The 18,137-nt window shown below is 40.0% G+C and overlaps 1 protein-coding gene across 2 annotated transcripts in view; it reads right to left on the bottom strand.

Moving 5' to 3' along the window:
* LOC112045643 (uncharacterized) overlaps positions 1 to 18,137 on the bottom strand; it is a 71,643-nt gene that overhangs the window by 2,977 nt on the left and 50,529 nt on the right. For both annotated transcript variants that reach the window (XM_052881419.1, XM_052881420.1), the window contains exons 3-10: positions 14,551 to 14,732; positions 9,183 to 9,278; positions 7,874 to 7,982; positions 5,208 to 5,341; positions 4,596 to 4,790; positions 3,238 to 3,378; positions 1,931 to 2,076; positions 949 to 1,119 (exon numbers count right to left, since the gene is read on the bottom strand). In XM_052881419.1, coding sequence (XP_052737379.1) covers positions 949 to 1,119; positions 1,931 to 2,076; positions 3,238 to 3,378; positions 4,596 to 4,790; positions 5,208 to 5,341; positions 7,874 to 7,982; positions 9,183 to 9,278; positions 14,551 to 14,732 — 1,174 coding nt within the window. The remainder of the gene's footprint in view (positions 1 to 948; positions 1,120 to 1,930; positions 2,077 to 3,237; positions 3,379 to 4,595; positions 4,791 to 5,207; positions 5,342 to 7,873; positions 7,983 to 9,182; positions 9,279 to 14,550; positions 14,733 to 18,137) is intronic.

Below are 18,137 nucleotides of genomic sequence, written 5' to 3'. Positions count from 1 at the left end.
CATTCTGTCATTTTTGAGTGACTACCCCGCCTTACCGTGTGACGTAATTAGTAGATGGCCCCAAAATAGTTTTCAGTTCAAATTAAAAAAGAATATCAGCGTAAGAGTTTCTGTCTTCTCCTGATCATATTCTAATTTATTAACATTTCACAAAAAAAATTATTTCCCAAGTTTCGTTTAAAAATGCCACACAACTAGGGTAAACTATATTTATAAAAATAAAATTATACTTGAATGAGAAACTTAAAAATCAATAACGATAAGTAGCGCCATCTCTCGTGTTAGACTTGCTTTACTTCACAAGCTTCTACTAGTTAGTTGACAATTATGCCGCTAAAAGACTAAATGGAATGGCTTGCTTGTGTTGTGTTGTAGTTTAGCACTCTTATTACAGATGGCGCTTTTAAAACTTAACGGTATGTCATTTCGATTGCACTTTTCGTAGCAGCTTACTCCACAAGTCAAGCGTGCGTAAAGTAGTTTTACTTCAAATTTTTTTTTCTTCTAATTGTGTAAATGCCGTAGGCTTCTTAATGGGACCTCAGCGGTGTCGCTGGGAGTTTCGGGCGAGCACAGAAGCATCGCCGGAGACCGAAGTCACTAAGCAGATTATGTAATCTGAATTACTCTCTAAGGGCGACTCCTCTGAGACTAGGATCTCGGCTTAGAAGACCATTCTGAAGGGGTGTTTTGCCCTGACTGAAAAGAGAGCACAGTCCAGGTGCCCCCGAGATCGTGGATAAAAAAAAATCCACATCCGTGTGATTGATTCAGATATTCCCCGATATGTGAATCACACGGACGTGGAATTTTTTTTGGAGCCTCACAGCGTCCTCGCCAGCCAAGCCAAGGCTAGTGTTTGTGTAGCCTGGGTCGCGGTCTGGGAAGCATTGCTGGTCGTTATGTCATCGTAGATGTACAATCGGCGTTGTGATGGGGGGTGCGTACCTGTTTGGGCGCGTGGTGCGGCGGCGGCGGCGGCAGCGGCAGCGCGAGGCGCAGCGCGGTCCAGAAGGCGCGCTCGTGCACGTGGCGCCACGCCACCAGCCGCGTGCGCCGCAGCAGCCCCAGCAGCCGCCCGCCCGCGTCCTTCGCCTCGCGCTTCAGCTTCGGCAGGTCCTGCGCGTCACATCACACATTACATATAATTCTACACCATTTCTATGTCGCTGATTATGAGCCGCAAGGCGTGTCACTCAGAGGACAATAGTGCGAGCTAAGCTTGAATCCGAAGTAGGATCGTATCAGCGTGTCGTAACTATTAGGCGAATTGATGATGAACTTAACAGTAGAAAAAGTGAATAGTAGTAAAACTTGACGATAAAGAGCAAATTAGTCTGATGAGTTTCAAATTGTAGGTAGAATTTCATGCTAACAACAATTTTAACATCTTTGCGTCCCATATTAGACCGCATTGTTTTTAATGCGTTGTTGCACGCAAGCGTAGTCTACTAGCTGACGCCGCGCAGTTTTACCCGCGTGGTTCCCGTTCCAGTAGGAATACGAGGATAATATATAGCCTATAGCCTTCCTCGATAAAGGGGCTATCTAACACTGAAAGAATTTTTCAAATCGGACCAGTAGTTACTGAAATTAGCGCGTTCAAACAAACAAACTCTTCAGCATTATAATATTAGTATAGACATAATTATTCTGCTTCCACACAGCATTAACGTGTTCTCCTCTAAGGATGGTTGGTTGGGAAAACGATGCTAAATAAAAATTAGCATCATAGCAGTATTTGTATGTCATATCTGCATAGGTCATAGGGCCAAGCTTGATGTGGCAACACATTGATCTTGGTCTATAACCGGTGGCATTCTGGTTGTCAAAGCACAACAGTCTCAAAGTTGCTTCATTAATACCCATCGGAAGCACTTGTTCCACTTGCCTGCAGTGAGACCTTAACGGAAACAGTTATTCTACTTGCCTGCAGTAAGACGACGACGGGCGGCACGGAGAGCGCGCCGAGCTGGCGCAGCGCGGTGAGCAGCTGCGGCGGCGAGTACTGCGCCGGCGACAGCACCGCTACCACCGAGCGGCAGCGCGACACCTCGCCCACCAGCTCGCCGTACCCTGCGCAATACATACACCCTCCTCATTAACTGTACACCAACAAACTCTTAGGAGTGCGCACATTTTTATACTTTGTCATCACATCATCATATTGGGCTGCTGAGCTCGAGTCTCCTCTAAGAATGAGAGGGGTAAGGCCAATAGTCCACCACGCTATCCCAATGCGGATTGGCAGACTTCACGCAGAGAATTAAGATAATTCTCCGTATGCAGGTTTCCTCACGATATTTTTTCTTCACCGTTGGAGACATGTGATATTTATTTTTTTAAATGCAGGTGCATTCCCCGGACAGGATTCAAACCCACACCCTCCGAAATCGGAGGCAGTCATACATACTTACTTTTATACTTTATACTTTATACTTAAAACGAAATTTAACTAAGTATTTTTTCTTTTTTTGTCATTAACAAAAAATACTAATGTTCATCGGAGAAAAGTTTTGTTAAACGGATTTTAGGGTCACTTGTAGATACATAGAAAGACACACTGTAAGGTCAACGTGTCCATTATTTTGTTATTTACGGATTACAAAAAAATACATTTCATAAAAAGCACACACTGTTACTGAAAATACATTCTATTAACCATTCAAAAGCACCAAAAGAAATGTTTGCGCACTTCAAAAAGTATATCACTGTATACTAAGTGTCGCCGGACACGGGCCACATGCGATAGTCAAAAACGCTGCCACAAGAAGCAAGAAGGGGCCACAAAAGTAGATGAAGCGCGCGACAGTCACTTGTGGCCGGTGGTCGACATTTGCGGTCGGTGGCTGCTACTTTTTGAATCCCAAATTGCAGGACGGGATTTAAATAATTCTTTACCTAACCACATTTATTTAAAGGAACCTAGACTACGTGCGTCGTTGCCGTTGAATCTAACAGGTTTACTGAGGTAGAGGAGAGAGGGGTGCAGAATCGCGCGACTGGCGTGTGGCAGCATTTTGTGCCAGCGTTTAGTGGCCAGTGCGGGCCACAAGAAGCGATCAACGACGATTGTAGCGTGTGGCGGCCACCGGCGCCAGCCGTGTGCGGCGAGTCCATATGTATGGAATGTCCAGGAAGTATTCCGGTAGCTGAGTTTTGTGGTTGTGGCCGGTGACCCGTGTGCGGGAGTCCTCATCAAGCACAACCAAATACAATACACGTAGCGAAGCTTACAGTTGTCGGGCTGCGTGGAGAGCGCGACGGAGTGCACGCGGTACTTGTACTTGAGCGCGAGCGTGGGCAGCAGCGCGCCGCGCACCAGCTCGCCGTCCACCGCCGTCCAGCACACCAGCACGTCGAACTCCTTCTCCAGCACTGGAACGATAACACATACTTTAGTTTCATCATCATTCATCATTATCAACCCATATTCGGCTCATTGCTGAGCTCGAGTCTCCTCTCAGAATGAGAGGGGTTAGGCCAATAGTCCACAATGCTGGTCCAATGCGGATTGGCAAACTTCACACACGCAGAGAATTAAGAAAATTCTCTGGTATGCAGGTTTTCTCACTATGTTTTTCCAGCACCGTTTGAGACACGTGATATTTAATTTCTTAAAATGCACACAACTGTAAAGTTGGAGGTGCATGATGTCCCAGACCGGATTTGAACCCATGCACTACGGGATCGGAGGCAGAGGACATATCCACTGGGCTATCACTGCTCAGTTTAGTTTACATCTTTAGTTATTAACAAATCATCATCATCATTAACAGCCGAAGACGATTATTAACACTGCTGGACATAGGCCTTTTGCATGGACTACCAAACAAAATGGTCTCGAGCCGCCAGCATCCAGCAGCTCCCTGCAACCCGCTTATGTCATCAGTCCACCTAGTGGAGGGTCTACCAACAATGCGCTTTCCGGTGCGAGGTCTTCGACTCTTCGAACTATCTATGTGCCCTGCCCATTGGCACTCACTGAGCTATGTCAGTGACTTTGGTTCTTCTGCTTCTGTTCATTTCAGATTTGATCACACAGAGAAACTCCAAGCATCGCTTGCTGAGTGACTTTGAGTTTTTTTACGAGGACCACCGATAGCGACAAATTGTTCAGAAATTAGTAAGAAATAATTATATTAGTTTAATATGTAAAACTTCTTTACGCACTCTTAACTTGCAAGAGCAAGTTAAGATTCGTGCTGCCATCTACGGGCACAGTGAAACAGTGTTTGTTAATTTAAACTACCAGTAGATGGCGTTTGGCTACAACTTTGAAACAATCCCATTTTGGATTGTTCAAGAACCAGTTGCAATGCAGTTATGCCGGAGGCTCATAGACAGCGCTTTAATATTTATTTTTGATAGGAGCATCAGTTGTTTTTTTATTAATTTATTACTTTAAAGCATCCAAAACACCAACATTTTAGCACGATGTTAACAGACGATATACGTCTGTTAACTTTTCACGGCCAAGCCGCTGGGCTAATTTAGATGAATTTAGGTACTAATTTTGATAAATGAGCTACTTTTATTAAAATCCATGATTTCTACGGTATTTGTGAAAAACTGAATTAATAAAGTCACAGTACCTCTCGCTCTGTGAGCGGCGGTGGCGGCGCGCGCGCGCGCGTGTCGTGCGGCCAGCAGCAGGCGAGGCGTGCACTGGCGGTGCAGCACCACCAGCGACAGCAGCAGCAGCGCGCCCGCCGCGCCGCCCAGCGCCAGCGCGCGCCACGGCACCGCGCCGCCCGCGCACCACGCGCCCGCACCCGCGCCGTCGTTCGCTGTAACAAGCAATACACGAATAAAGTGGAATCACACACTTGTGAACGTTGTGTGTAGGGTTAAATTCTCCTTTGATAGTCGACTAACACTCCCCTTTTCCACTGAAGTCACTCTCCCCGCCTATCCCAAGTAACCCATAAAGAATTACACAACAAGGAATGTGCACGGCTCGAACACCACGAGCACACTGAAGCCGATCGTACGACGAGCGCCATATATCGCTAGACGTTCCCGCCAACCGATCTATACCCATCTCTAACTCTCTATTCTTTACGGAAACAAGTCGAGCTACCTAGCGAGCCAACACGAGATCGAGCGACGTCATATCCGTCTCAGACTACTATATCCCACACTAATTAATTTACATAATGTCATTTGGTTATTGTTTATCTATTATATATGTGTGAGACACTTACACTTGTAGTGCACGGTGACGTAGTTGCGCAACACGACGTCGTTGCTGTGCACGACGCACACGTACGTGCTGTAGTCCTGCGCCGACACGCTCTTTATGCTCAGGTACGAACCTATTATGTCCTTGATGTCGTCCCTGCGAAATCGTTATTCTAATAAAGCATGCAATTTATACTATATTTTTATTTTTCCTATTACAATCCTTCTTTGTCTTTACGCATTGGACTTGGATTGAAAATTGTAATTGGGCGCTTTTAAGATGAGTGCTGACAGGCAAAGTGAAACATTTTTTATTATTTTAAACTACCAATAGATGGCGCGCTTAGAGAACTTTGAAACAAACTCTTTTATAAGCTTCAAGAACCTGTTGCGATGCCTGAGTCTCATAGATGGCGCTGTTTTAATATTTTTTTTCGAAATAAGTTTTACTTCAGTCGTGTGGTCTAAAGCACACTCGTTTTTCATCTTTGGACCTTTTAGATAATATACAAATTCATATCTCGGTTTATCTCCATATAGTAATCCAGATAATTAGAAGTAACAGAACCCAGGAAACTAGTATCGGTAACGTCTGCTGCCAAGCAACATTGATGTGTTCCGATATGGCTTGCGATTCCGCTGTTTTACACTCGTCGATGAACTTTTCGTCTATAACACGTCTTAATCGAATTTGAACTTCGTTCAATGGTTATTCACTAGCTTAGGTAACATCCACATCAACCGAAAAAAGTAGGTATTATTAGCTGTTGTCATTATAACCTTTTACTTTTTTCCTTCCTCTTACCTTAGGAAAGCTACACCTACGAACAAAACCTTGAGCGTCCGCTAGTGTATTAATACAGTAAAGATCAACTGAGCCAGTAAGCCGTAATTCAACCCGACCATTTGCCCACAACTCTAATACGCGGAAAACCTATTTTCGACTTAGCAGAAGCGAATTGAAGCGGGGGCAATTTGGTTAATGGATACAAGGCATAATAACCTTTAATCAAGATGACATTATACACGAACTTCGCCGGAAATTTCATGCGATCCATTACGACAAAAGCGATTTAATTGCTCGTTTCCTGATGGAACTGATTATTAACTGACATTCTGTCTATACTAATATTATAGAGGTAACGTTAGGTATTGTACGAGGTAATCTCTGGATCTACTGAACCGATTTAGAAAATTCTTTTACCACTAGAAAGCCACGTTATTCTGTGAGTGTAATAGGCTATATTTTATATCTGTATTCTCACGGAAACAGGAACTACGAGGGTGAAACTGTGGGGTGTCTGCTAGTACATAATATTTGCAAGAAATTCCTAGTGGCAGTTTGTAGTTGAATTATTCCTGTGCCTTGTAGTGGTTGCCTTCAATGTATAAAATATGACAGCCCGAGATTGCCTTCCTTCCCTTATGGCCACATCTCCAGAAATTAAGGTTATTTTTATGATTGTGGTGGAGAGCCAAATAGAAGGGACGTTAGACCAATTTAGTCAAGGCAGCAACACTCATCCATGATAGAGTTCCAAAAATGCAGCCAATCGGCAAAAGCATTGTACAGAAAGCATGCAAACCACGATCACTCTAAGAAGAGCGCAGATTAAGAAGTCTGTTGGCTGGATCACTCTTTGACTACAATATAAATTCTGAAACTGAGCCGAAAAACAAACTGATGAGCTCTTGGTTTATAATAAACTACGCCAAAGACATCGTCGAAACATACGAGTTATTCGCGCTACTCGTAAATTGCTTCGCTACTATTCTCATAATGGACGTATAATATGAAATTATTGGAATAGAGGATGGAACGTAATTATTATTGGAACGTGAATAGGAAATGTACATCGGAATCATGGAAATAGCTATAATATTGGCAAGAATTACTTAATATTAGGTATTATTAGCGGATGCCCGTGATTTCGTATGTTTGAAATTCGGGTTTGTTTTAAGTTATTTTTTTTACGAGTAATTGCAATGAATCGAAAATCGTGTCGCTTTAAACTTATGAAAAATTAAATTTAGTTATTTTGGAGATTAATGAGAACAAACAGACCTGATCCTTTAGTTATCTATTAAATTTTGGATGTTAATAATAATTACAAAAAAGCGAAAGGTATTCGAATACTCATCTCGAAAAGAACGGATTTTGTGAGGGGCGACTAATGGAGGTACAGTATAGGTATATAAGCACCAAACTCGGTTTTTTCATCCATAATTTTCCTCAAATGCCTGCCGCTATGGAAAATAAAGTCCATAGTTGGGAAGTTGTTGGTGTTACAACTTACACCACCTCTTCATAGAGCACGTTAAGATCTGAGATTCAAACATCCCAAACCACCTCTGAGCAGTATGGCAGTTTACTCTCCTACATAAGGAGAGGAGGCCATGAGCTTGCAGTGGGTCATTGAAAATAGATTGCTTTCACCAAAGAAAACAAAAGATGTCAAAACTCACCTAGTTTTTAAGGAAAAGATCTTGTTTGTCTACAGCTCAAAAACAACATATTCACGCTATCTAAAAGTACCTATGAAATTACTTAAACTGGCATATACTCTGACCTGTACTTCAACTAACATTTATATGCAACAAGGTAAGACTCACCTTATAGTTTTAGTCTCGATCAACAAGATAAGACTCACCTTATAGTTTTAGTCTCGATCAACAAGGTAAGACTCACCTTATAGTTTTAGTCTCGATCTGTGTCGGCAATAGGTCACCGTCGGTACCGTTGGGCCACACCCTCCACCAGCGCAGATCACTTCTAGCGTCCGCTAAGTACAATCGACCTGATGAACAAAAAATAAATTAAGGCCATAGACATTTCTCAACGTGTGAGCCTAAAAATGAACATGAGTAAGACGAAGATCATGTCTAATGCTCATGTACCGCTCCACCCCGCTGTTGTTGAGGACTCGAAATTGTAGACAGTTAGAAACACTGACGGGAAACTGCGACGTCTTTACGTCCAAAATTCCTCAGTGCCTGAAGACGAAAGTCTTCGAACGGTGCCTCTTGCTAGTGATGACCTATGGATCAAAGTCACCTAGCGGGATGGATGGAGCGAGTTATGTTTGGGGTTTCTCTACGTGATCATATCAGAATGAGGAGATCCGCAGATTAACCAAAGTCACTGACGTAGCTCAGCGACTCGCGAAACTGAAGCTGGCAATGGGCAGGCCACATAGTTCAAAGACCCAATGGACGTTGGGGTCGCAAGGTGCTGGAATGGCGACCACGCACTGGTAAGCGCAGTGTTGGTCGATCGAGGACATCAAGAGGGTTGCAGGGAGCCGCTGGATGATGGTGGCTCGAGACTGTTTTGTTTTAAAGTCCATGCAAGAAGCCCATCTCCAGCGGTAAACGTCCATCGGCTGATGATGATAATGATTATGATTATGATGATTATGATGATGAAATAGTTAAACTTGACTTTTCAAAAGTGCTTGTATAAGTTTGTTTGAAAGTAACTAACAGACATAAGCGTATTATAGGGGGGGCCGGGTAGGGCGTGCCCACCCTAGAATGGACCCTAGGATTCTGGCCTACCGATATGGAATTCTATTATGATACTAATAACAGAAATGTGGGGGCCAGGCCCACCCTAGGAAATAATCCTAGAGACGCTAATGTTTACAGATATTTGCAGGTAAAAGTAATTACTTAACATGAACGAATTTTGAAGTTGTAAGAAGGTGCAAATATGTGTGAAACTGAAAAAATGTCAGGAAAGCAGAGTCATACTTAAAAACTATCATATCATGTCTGTGAGTGGATATGCAAAATTTATTAAATTAATAACATAAATTAAATAAAGCTGCAATACAAAAGATAATATTAATAAAGCTAATTGTTCAGAAACCACAGTTACAAATTACAATACAACATTCGAGTAAGTTTCATCAACAATGGTCACCATACAATGTTGCGGGAGAACATTGATATTTAATTTCGGTAATTGCAGTTATTCGTATGAAAGCACCACTCACCAATTAGCGCTTCGCAGAACAGTCGCAGCTCGCTTCCCTCCTCAACCCACTGATCCTTCGAAATGAACATTGTTTTCGGTGCATCCGTTGGCTTTTCTGTGAAACAATTTTATATCTATGTTTATAAAAGCCAAAGGTCAATCATCCCGAAATACCGAAAACCGTTTGGTCGTACAAAAATGAAATTTGACAGAGATCGTTACTAAAAATAGATTTTGCGAAAAGGTCGGATTAAGGGGGTTTAAGGGCGGATGAAGTTTACTCCATACTAACCTATTATAAAGAGGTAAAGTTTGTGGTGAGGTTAATCTCTGGACCTACTGAACCGATTTTGAAAATTCTTTTACCACTAGGAAGCCACGGTAATTGTGAGTGACATAGTCTATATTTATCCCCGTATTCTCATGGGTACGGGAACTACGCGGGTAAAACCGCGGGGCCCTTATAGTGTCTAAATTACTCAAGAAATATGTATTCGATTTATTTGGGAAATTGATTTATCTACGCTTCAAAGTTACATAGATCAATTTCCTTAGAAATTAATTTATGCAATACATTTTTGTTGTACCTATCTACTCGTGTCAGCTTCGCGCTTAGCTGAGGAATAGGTATTAATGAAATGGTATAAAACACTTGGAAAAAAATCTTAAGAAACCCAAACCGCAAGTGGACATTTTGTGAATAACGAATAAAACAACATCTTAGTCACAAAAAGTAGGTACATCTTCTACATTCAAGAAAAGCTCATTATGTAAAAAAAAATAACGACTGAAAGGGGAATGTCCACCAGCCCATACAACTTTGGCCCAAGAAACCCAGTTACGCCCCCCCATAAAAGTATATGGAGATGATAATATGATGTATAAATAAGGATTTGGTTAAATAATTTTTTTAATAAAAGTTTGCTAGACATAAAAAAAAAATATTTTATTTTATCACTCTCACTGCTCAAAAAGTACACCGGAGATGAAGTAACATTAAAGCTGTACATGAATAGATTTATTGTTTTATGTAACCAACAAGCTTAACAAATAAATCAATAAATGAAACAACCAACCAACCAGGCAGTGGCGTGCATATGGTTGTCGGTCAGGGTATGCACTAGTAATAAAATTAAGCAAAGTGGAAAAATCTGTATTTACTAATGAAGACAACTCTTAGGATATGCAGTACTTTAATGCATGTATGAAGTGCACACCACTACTTGGAGGCCATTGGATCAGCTTCTACTAGAAGAAATTATTGTAATGATGTTAACAATTGTAAATTATAATATTGTACTACTTTTCTAAAAAAGAGTGACTGTTGAGTTTCTTGCTGACACTCCTCAGCAGAACTTGTCTTCCTATCTGATGATGAGGTCTGTCTGTCTGTCTGGAGATGGACAAATAGTCAACCTTATTATTTCAAAAGTGCTTGTTTGCAAAACCAAGGCTTAGTTTACAAGCACTGTAAATAAATGAATTTACAAATGTATTACAGCGAGGAAAACAATATTGATTTGGAGTGTTTGTTGCTATTACATAATTATTTTCCGTTCTTCAGTTGAGCAAGATGCTGCTTTATCAGTCGTTTTCCAGCAATTTTGACAAACTTGGGATGACTCTGGATAACTGAAATAGTAACAAAATATGAAAATCCAGCAAATAATTTAATCAGAGTTTTAAAATTGGTTTACTTAGTGGATTTAATAATGTTATGTTATTCCACAATTTATTCGTCGTCATCATCAACCCATATTCGGCTCACTACTGAGCTTGAGTCTCCTCTCAGAATGATAGGGGTTAGGCCAATAGTCCACCACACTGGCCCAATGCGGATTGGCAGACTTCACACACGCAGAGAATTAAGATAATTCTCTAGTATGCACAATTTATTACTGTTTTAAAATTGGTTTAGGGTGTGAAAATGTAGCAAACTGACATACAAACTCACAGTTCACATTTAATATTAATCAGGAAAGTAGGATAAATATACTATAATACTTCTATGCACTAAATATTGCTTGAACAAACCATCAACAATGCAAGAAAACCTATGTGCTGTCCTACATCTGACTAGATGTTATGCCTTCTACGCCAGTAATTACACAGTAAATGTACTTTTTAATACAGCAATATTGGTTAGTCATAAAAATACACTGAGCGACACTTCAACACTTATATGGGAAACTACACTCTGTTGTGACTTGACACAATAACATGACAAAAATTATTAAAGTTATACATATTATTTCTTATGAATAATAATCGTTTTTCACATTAAAAATGGATCAAACATTATTTATGCTGCCTGCACCTGCTGTGTACTTGTTTACGAGCATGTTTCAAACAGAATGTATTCGTATTTTCGTGACATTTTATTGACAATTGATGCCAACTATAATAATTTTAATATTGATATTAACATTGATTAATGCAGCGTAAATGTCCTCTTGTATTTACATCTGAGAGCTGAAATAAACTTGTAATTTTTCCGGTTCAGGGTCAACATTATTCGAATTTCGAATTTAACTTCGTGCAAGTTTTATTTATATTATAGCTGTGGTTTGAAAAATTATAATTCGGTTCAAAAAATACTGAAGGTAAACAGAAAACAGACAAAATCAGTAAATTAATTCAATGACATTATCTAATTATTAAAATGAGAATGACATTGACAATTATTGACATCAACAGATTATCTGTCCAAATCCAAAAGTCAAATTGATGTTGCCATACGAAACACGAAAAATCGAATAACTTCGTATCGATTTCTAATTGAATAATTTTATTACTAGAATAACACGTCATTGTTTTCACCATCTTTTACACGACGCAATGGTTTTTATTGGTTTTCAGTAATAAATAAAGTGATTCAAGAAGAAGGTTTATACAAGTAGTTTGTCATGATATTGCGTTTTCACCCGGACAAAATTGCAATTTTATGTCAATGTATTATGTAAACATAATATATTATCTACAATATGTATACTATGTATACATCCATAGAAATATATAGAATTCGATTTAGTTAGATCGGATGAAAGGATAAAGTTATCGGAAGAAAGGGATTGAATATCAACTATTAAGACCACTTTGACCACTTATTTATATCAGCTTAGTATAGCTGTAGCTTGCGCGTTGGCCGATCGTGTAGCTAGCTTATATAGAGTATGGAAAAATTGTATAAAAAGAACCGCCGCGCCGAAGTTACGGGCTTGCGCTACTACTCATATTATATATTATACTAGCTGACGCCGCGCGGTTTACCCGCGTGGTTCCCGTTCCCGTAGGAATGCGGAGATAATATATAGCTTATAGCCTTCCTCGATAAATGGGTTATCTAACACTGAAAGAATTTTTCAAATCGGACCAGTAGTGCCTGAGATTAAAAAACAAACAAACAAACTCTCCAGCTTTATAATATTAGTATAGATAGTATTTAAATGGCGTAGTTGGTAATGTTTCTACGCAGTGATCCTAGGTTCTTAATGTTATGCTCGATTATTATTATTATCCATTTAAATATCGATTAAACTAAAAAAATCAGATGAGTTCTTAGTGGTTGATTATTGCGAAAAATATAATAGGTACTTTGATATCAAGAAACGTTTTATAATGTCGACTATGCAATGGTTTTTAAAGAGTGAGGCAGATATTATAATCAAAAACATTATAATCTATTACAACTTTTGCTTTTCCAGGTGATTTTGTTGTAGAAAAAGATCGATTATTATTATTCGGTTAAAATATTGATTAAACCAAATAAATCACTTAGCTGGCAACACTGTTCATGTTCGTGTCTTCAAAAATGTCATACAACAACTATCATATTGTCAAATATCGTTGTGAAACTTATTTTTTGGGGAAAGTTATAGCAAACCGCTATGGATAAAGTAATTTATTCATTATTAAACAAAAAATATCAAGTATTTTTTAGTTTTATGTAAAGTGGGGGGCGGGGACGAAAGGTCTGGGCCGGGAATGGACATTCCCCTCTAGAAGAATTAAAGTTTGTGGTATCGTAAGGGGTAATCTTTAAATCTACTGAATCGATTTTGAAAATTCTTTTACCACTCAAAAGCCAAGTTATTTGTGAATTTAATAGGCTATATTTTATCCCCGTATCACCAATGAATGATAAATAATATAACATGAAATATGAGTAAAACGGTACCTTAAAAGCTTAATTACATTTTCCTCTCTAATTAACTGTAATATTCGAGAACTGTAAATTTCATCATCGAAAATGTCCACGACCGACAGGTAACATCCCGGTAAATTCACAATTTACCTGTCAGACGTCTGCCAGTTCCGTTTGCCATATGTTGTTACAAAATACATGAAAATCGTCACTCCGTTCATTTCTTCGAAGAGAAAGTTGCAATTTAAAACGAAACTTTCTTTTGTAATTTTATATCGGACCGCGGATAATAGACACGTCTCGAGACGCGACTGAAGCTAAAATGAAAGACGTGACCGCTTTGACTCCAAGCCATGATCCCTTGAAAGAGACAAATAATGTTTTTTTATTATAATAAACTTAACGTTATAGGAAAATATACCAACTCGTACAAGATACTCGAATATAATTTAGATATAATATGACGAAAGTATTGTGAAATTCTAAACCTATATTTAATTTCAATTTATTAATTTATACTGAGAGTGTTCAATATACATTGATGATGGTGGAGAATACATTAAGCAGTATTTAACAACCGTCTCGTTGGCTCCAGTGTCGAATCGAGAGGTTCACGAAGTTCGAGTCCTGTTATATTGAGAATTCTCAAGCTTTACACCCCCGTGCCTCATAGAGCACATTAAGCTGTCAGTCCCAATAATTATCTGGCAGTGTCACATTAAGGGACACAACCCGTCTGGTACATACCTAGTATGTCGAGCTTGACAGTGCGCGTCTCGTTGCTGAGTCGGCACGTATGTATAGTTGCCGTAATGGATGTGCGCCGCCCGCCGCGTGTACAGCGTCTGGTTGAAGATGAACATACCTAATATGTCGAGCCTGACAGTGTGCGTCTCGCTGTGCGTCTCGTTGCTGAGCCGAGACGTGTAGTTGCCGGAGTCGCTGTGCGCCGCGCGCCGCGTGTACAGCGTCTGGTTGAAGATGAACATACCTAATATGTCGAGCCTGACAGTGTGCGTCTCGCTGTGCGTCTCGTTGCTGAGCCGAGACGTGTAGTTGCCGGAGTCGCTGTGCGCCGCGCGCCGCGTGTACAGCGTCTGGTTGAAGATGAACATACCTAATATGTCGAGCCTGACAGTGTGCGTCTCGCTGTGCGTCTCGTTGCTGAGCCGACACGTGTAGTTGCCGGAGTCGCTGTGCGCCGCGCGCCGCGTGTACAGCGTCTGGTTGAAGATGAACATACCTAATATGTCGAGCCTGACAGTGTGCGTCTCGCTGTGCGTCTCGTTGCTGAGCCGGCACGTGTAGTTGCCGGAGTCGCTGTGCGCCGCGCGCCGCGTGTACAGCGTCTGGTTGGCCGCCTCTGGGTACAGGATCAGGTTGGACACGCCCGCTGACCACGGATACGCGATGCCTTCCTTGAACCTGAAATATATTGACTGTTAAGCGTGGACATCAAATACTTAACACGTTCGCTGCGGCACGAGGTCAATTGACCTCGTACACCTAGCGTCTTCAAGAGTTACGAGATCGATCGACCTCGTACCCTACCTCGTACCACACTACAAAGTTTTAATATGAGATCAAAAAACCTCGTACCGCACTAGAGGAAAGTACTGAAAAATCAGTGCCGCAGCGAACGTGTTAAGTCGAAAAATTGGATTTTAGATATGGGCTTGCTTGCGCATAACAATCACGTCTTCACACGAATTTTCAGCTTTTATGACTTCAGGAAGACACTTTATGACATTCTAGCTATAGCGTACTGAAGTAACCGTTTTGATGATCATCAGTCAGCAAACAAATCAGTCGAAAAATGTTAAATGCCAGTCAAAATTTCGATCATTAGTCAGCCAGTGACGGAAACAGTGATTTTAGTCCAAGTCAAAATTGAAACATTTTCCCCTACAGTCATGGATTTATCTAGAATACCGACATTTACCCGTGTCATAACTTCTTTGCATTATACTTAATAAAAAAAAACGTTGATATCTTCGGGTTAGTTTGTCGATCTTCATCGTACCTATATACGAACCATCCCAATCAAGTCAACTTTCAAACAAAAACATAAGAGTACAAATATACTACGGTCCTAACGGACTTACTAAATAGAGTACAGTTAAGTTCAATAAATGTCATGAAAAACTAATTTATGAAGTTTCGTTCCTGAAAAGGAATAAACGGAATCCTTATAAGATTACTTATCTGTAGACTACATGTCTGACTGTCTATCTGTCTGTCGAGACCGTTTTTTCTCAAGTTCAAACTGAAATCAATATTACACACTCGAGGTCTACAAATCTTCTATATCAAACAACCAACAGATAAAGCCAATTATGCCGCATATTTTACATATACATACATGCAAGTAAATCGCGACTTAAATGAATACCTACTAATTTTATGTATATTAAGCAGCGGTATCTGCTAATAGATTAGTTTTAAGAACTGATTCACAATGAAACAGATAATTATCGCGGAGATTACAGATAACAATATGCAATGCAATAATAATGATTCACCGAAATGAGATAGCGTGCGTACTTAGATGTTTGCAATTGCGATAAGTACTGTTATTCAAAGGCGGTGAAAACAAGTTAGCGACGAAGTAATGGAGCCCGAGGTTAGTTTAGTGCGAATTATAAAGTTCGATGTCACTAACGGCCTTTGTAACCAAAGACTGCGCGGGTGTGAAATCGTGCGTGCGGGGAAGTGACGTGCATTAGTCGTTGGTTTTTCATTCATCGCTACACGCCCCCCGGCCCGCGGACCTTCGGAAGTGTGGAACGAACTTGTCAAGCAATAAAGCTAACGCTTTTGTAACCCATCAAAATATCAGTAGGTATCTATGATTATGGTTTCTATTAGTAGCAGAACTTTGTAACAGAGATATGGATTAGATAGGTTGTTCATTTAGGTTCAATTACAAACACGACCAATAGGCTAGTTGACACTTTTTAAAGGGTTATCCCTTAATTCCTCAATGCTACCCAAAGCTATCTAGGTCTGGGTAATAATCTCACCCGGACCTAGATTCGAAAAAAACTCCATTTTCACTCTGAATCCTATAAATCGTGTTTACTGACCTAACTCCATCTAAAGATAGGGCAGTAAGAGATTGAAAAAATATTTGGAACAGATTGAAGTCGAATAGGAAGCGTTTAATATTTTAACGAATTGGAGTCTAGGTTAGGTTGCCATGCAACAGTAATAATGGTGTCTCTAAAATGTTTTTTGAATTGTCCCTTTCAATACGTGTACCTTTCATGCCACCTCTCCCCTAATTAGATAGATTTTAATTTTTAATCTTGTCAACATAACATTGTTTTTCGTGTAATATTATTCGTCACAGCTAACAATAAAGAAAGTCAAATAAATTAAACACAATTCAACATAACAACAACATGTAGTAAAAGCTAACCTATCAAATCAAACTTAAACAGTATTAACTTGTTGATACTCAGTCTATTACGACTTCCTACTTAATGATGCAGAGTTTGAATGCAACTTAATGGTGCATTATTCTTGGAGTCGTCAGCCCACCGGTGCTAGTGGCGTAACACATTCGCAGCTGCCAATGACAAAAGTTCCACGAAACGGGGATTACATTATTAATCTCTGGCGAGCTAAGACCAATTATAGAAGGACCTGTATCGCACCCATAGTCACGAACAAAATTGTCTGTCAATTTCTGAAGAAAACGAGCTTAGATTTGGTATATATCTTATACTAAAGTAGAAGTTTTTGCCCGTTTTTTACACAATTCAATTACACAAAAAGGTATTTTTACGGAGCTCTATAACCGACGAACACGATTAGAACTATTTAACATCGATACTATAGAGACAGTTTCTATAATCGCATTAGATCGTTGATCATATACTTTGACAGAAAAGGAACGTCTAGCGAGGCAGGTCCTATACAATAATTGGTCTGAGCTGGCGAGGAAATAGTAACAATTGTTAATGGAATTACGGAGAGAATCACTCTGTGATAAAGCTTAAAATATTGAAACCCACCCATCCACCTGGTACGTGATATTTTGTTATTACATTTATTTCCTATTGGCTATAATGCATACTTAGCAGAAGTAAAAAGAATTCAACAACCATTGGCCATCATTGTTACGAGATAAATCACCAATCGCAATTAACAGATGATATTCGACGATATCATTCATTCATAAATAATATTATATACCTAGTAGGTACACTAATATTATAAAGATGAAAGATTTGTATGTAACAATTAAACTATACTATATTAACTGAAGAGATTTGAAAAATTATATCAATAAAAAGGTACATTATCAGAGAGTAACATGGGCTATACATTATTTCCGTATTTCCACATGGAATGGAAATTATACGCGGGAAAAATCGCGAGAGAATTCTGCTAGTCATAAATAATGTTGCGCCCATAGTACGGTTTTGTGGTTTAGGAACAAATAACTATTAACGTATCGTCATTGTATAATGAATTGAAAGGACGAATTAATGAGTCTCCGAGACTGTCGAAAGAAAAACGCCAAATTTGGACGTAAAACTCGACTGTCTCAACCATCCCGTTATTTAAATGGGTCTGTCGCCGCCACCCTCTGACGTCACAGATGACCCTCTGACGCCATGACGTCCCATTAGGGTATTAACCTATCAACGGCTCCAATAAAAACTAGTACTTGGCTAAATATTTAGATTCCCATAATTCGGTGAGAGGCCGCACCACTCCCGGCAGCTGTAAATCGTTCAGGGAACGAAGCTTGCGCAAACAAATCGTGACGTGATGGCAACGATTCCCGGGAACAGTAAAGTTTTGCGGTAGCCGTTTTTG

Source organism: Bicyclus anynana, chromosome 4 (assembly GCF_947172395.1).
Source record: "Bicyclus anynana chromosome 4, ilBicAnyn1.1, whole genome shotgun sequence".
NCBI classification, from domain to species: Eukaryota; Metazoa; Arthropoda; class Insecta; order Lepidoptera; family Nymphalidae; genus Bicyclus; species Bicyclus anynana.
Note: the sequence above shows the minus strand (reverse complement) of the source record. Positions and strands in the feature narration are given on the sequence as shown.